This window comes from Corvus brachyrhynchos, unplaced genomic scaffold (assembly GCF_000691975.1).
Source record: "Corvus brachyrhynchos isolate BGI_N302 unplaced genomic scaffold, ASM69197v1 scaffold418, whole genome shotgun sequence".
NCBI classification, from domain to species: domain Eukaryota; kingdom Metazoa; phylum Chordata; class Aves; order Passeriformes; family Corvidae; genus Corvus; species Corvus brachyrhynchos.
This window is the reverse complement of record NW_008239541.1, coordinates 3,981-5,670: the sequence shown is the minus strand read 5'-3', so window position 1 is coordinate 5,670 and position 1,690 is coordinate 3,981. Positions and strand designations below refer to the sequence as shown.

The following is a 1,690-nucleotide window of genomic DNA, read 5'->3' as shown; positions in this document are numbered from 1 at the left end:
GTTTGGGATTCTTGGGAGTGTTTGGGATCTGTGGGAATTTTTGGGGGATATTTGGGAACTTTGGGGGATTTTTGGGATCTTTGGGATATTGGGGATGTTTGGGAATGTTTGGGATCTTTGGGATCTCTGGGGTGTTGGGAATGTTTGGGATCCTTGGGAGTGTTTGGGATCTTTGGGAATTTTTGGGGGATATTTGGGAATTTTGGGGGATTTTTGGGATCTCTGGGATGTTTTGGGGATGTTTTGGATCTTTGGGATTTTTGGGATCTTTGAGATTTTTGGGATCTTTGGGGATTTTTGGGGAATACTTGGGAATTTTGGGGGATTTTTTGGATCTTTGGGGATCCTTGGGAGTGTTTGGGATCTTTGGGAATTTCTGGGGGATATTTGGGAATTTTGGGGGATTTTTGGGATCTTTGGGATATTTGGGATATTTGGGATATTGGGGACATCAGGAGGATTTGGGAGATTTGGGATCTTTGGGAATTTTTGGGGATCTTTGCGATATTGGGGAGATTTGGGGAATTTGGGGTGGAATTTGGGGTGGATTTGGAGGAATTTGGGGTGCATTTTTTGGGATCTTGGCTGGATTTTTGGCAATTTGGTGCTCTGGGCTGGGATTTTGGGCTAAATTTGGGAATTTTGGGCTCAATTTGGGCATTCTGGGCTAAATTTGGGCATTTTGGGCTAAATTTGGGAATTCTAGGCTAAATTTGGGGATTTGGGGCTAAATGTGGGCATTTTTGGGCTAAATTTGGGGATTCTGAGATAAATTTGGGCATTTTGGCCTAAATTTGGGGATCCTGGGCTAAATTTGGGAATTTTGGGCTCATTTTGGGCATTTTGGGCTAACTTTGGGAATTCTGGGCTAAATTTGGGCATTTTGGGCTAAATTTGGGCATTTTGGGCTCAATTTGGGCATTTTTGGGCTAAATGTGGGGATTCTGGGCTAAATTTGGGCATTTTGGGCTCAATTTGGGCATTTTGGGCTCAATTTGGGATTTTTGGGCTCAATCTGGGAATTCTGGGCTAAATTTGGGGATTTTGGGCTATATTTGGGATTTTTGGGCTAACATTGGGGATTATGAGATAAATTTGGGAATTTTGGGCTAAATTTGGGCATTTTGGGCTCAGTTTGGGAATTCTGGGCTAAACTTGGGCATTTTGGGCTCAATCTGGGAATTCTGGGCTAAATTTGGGGATTCTGAGATAAATTTGGGCATTTTGGGCTCAATTTGGGATTTTTGGGCTAAATGTGGGGATTCTGGGCTAAATTTGGGTATTTTGGGCTCAATTTGGGCATTTTGGGCTCAGTTTGGGATTTTTGGGCTCAGTTTGGGGGTTCTGAGGGCGACTCTGACCTTGAAGAGGGCGGAGAGTTGGGAGCCCCCCTGGATTTTGGGAATTTCCCAGCGGATGCTGCGGGAGCCCAAATCCAACTCGGCCGCTTGGTCGGGGCTGCTCAGCTCCTGGGAGAGGCTGGGGGGCCCCAAAATTCGGGAATGGAGCCCCAAAATTCCGCCCCAAATCCCCCAATGACGTCATAGATCCCCAAAACCGGGTCCTGGACCCCAAAATCCGGGAATTGGAGCCCAAAATCCGGGAATGGAGCCCCAAAATCCAAGAATTCCGCCCCAAAATCAACCCAGGAGCCCCAAAATCCGGGAATGGAGCCCCAAAATCGGGAATG

At 46.3% G+C, this 1,690-nt stretch overlaps 1 protein-coding gene across 1 annotated transcript in view; it reads right to left on the bottom strand.

Moving 5' to 3' along the window:
* Nucleotides 1–1,310: 1,310 nt before the first annotated feature.
* Nucleotides 1,311–1,690, bottom strand: part of AP4M1 (adaptor related protein complex 4 mu 1 subunit) — a 4,240-nt gene continuing 3,860 nt past the window's right edge. The window contains exon 3 of the mRNA XM_017741315.1: nucleotides 1,311–1,479. Coding sequence (XP_017596804.1) covers nucleotides 1,311–1,479 — 169 coding nt within the window. The remainder of the gene's footprint in view (nucleotides 1,480–1,690) is intronic.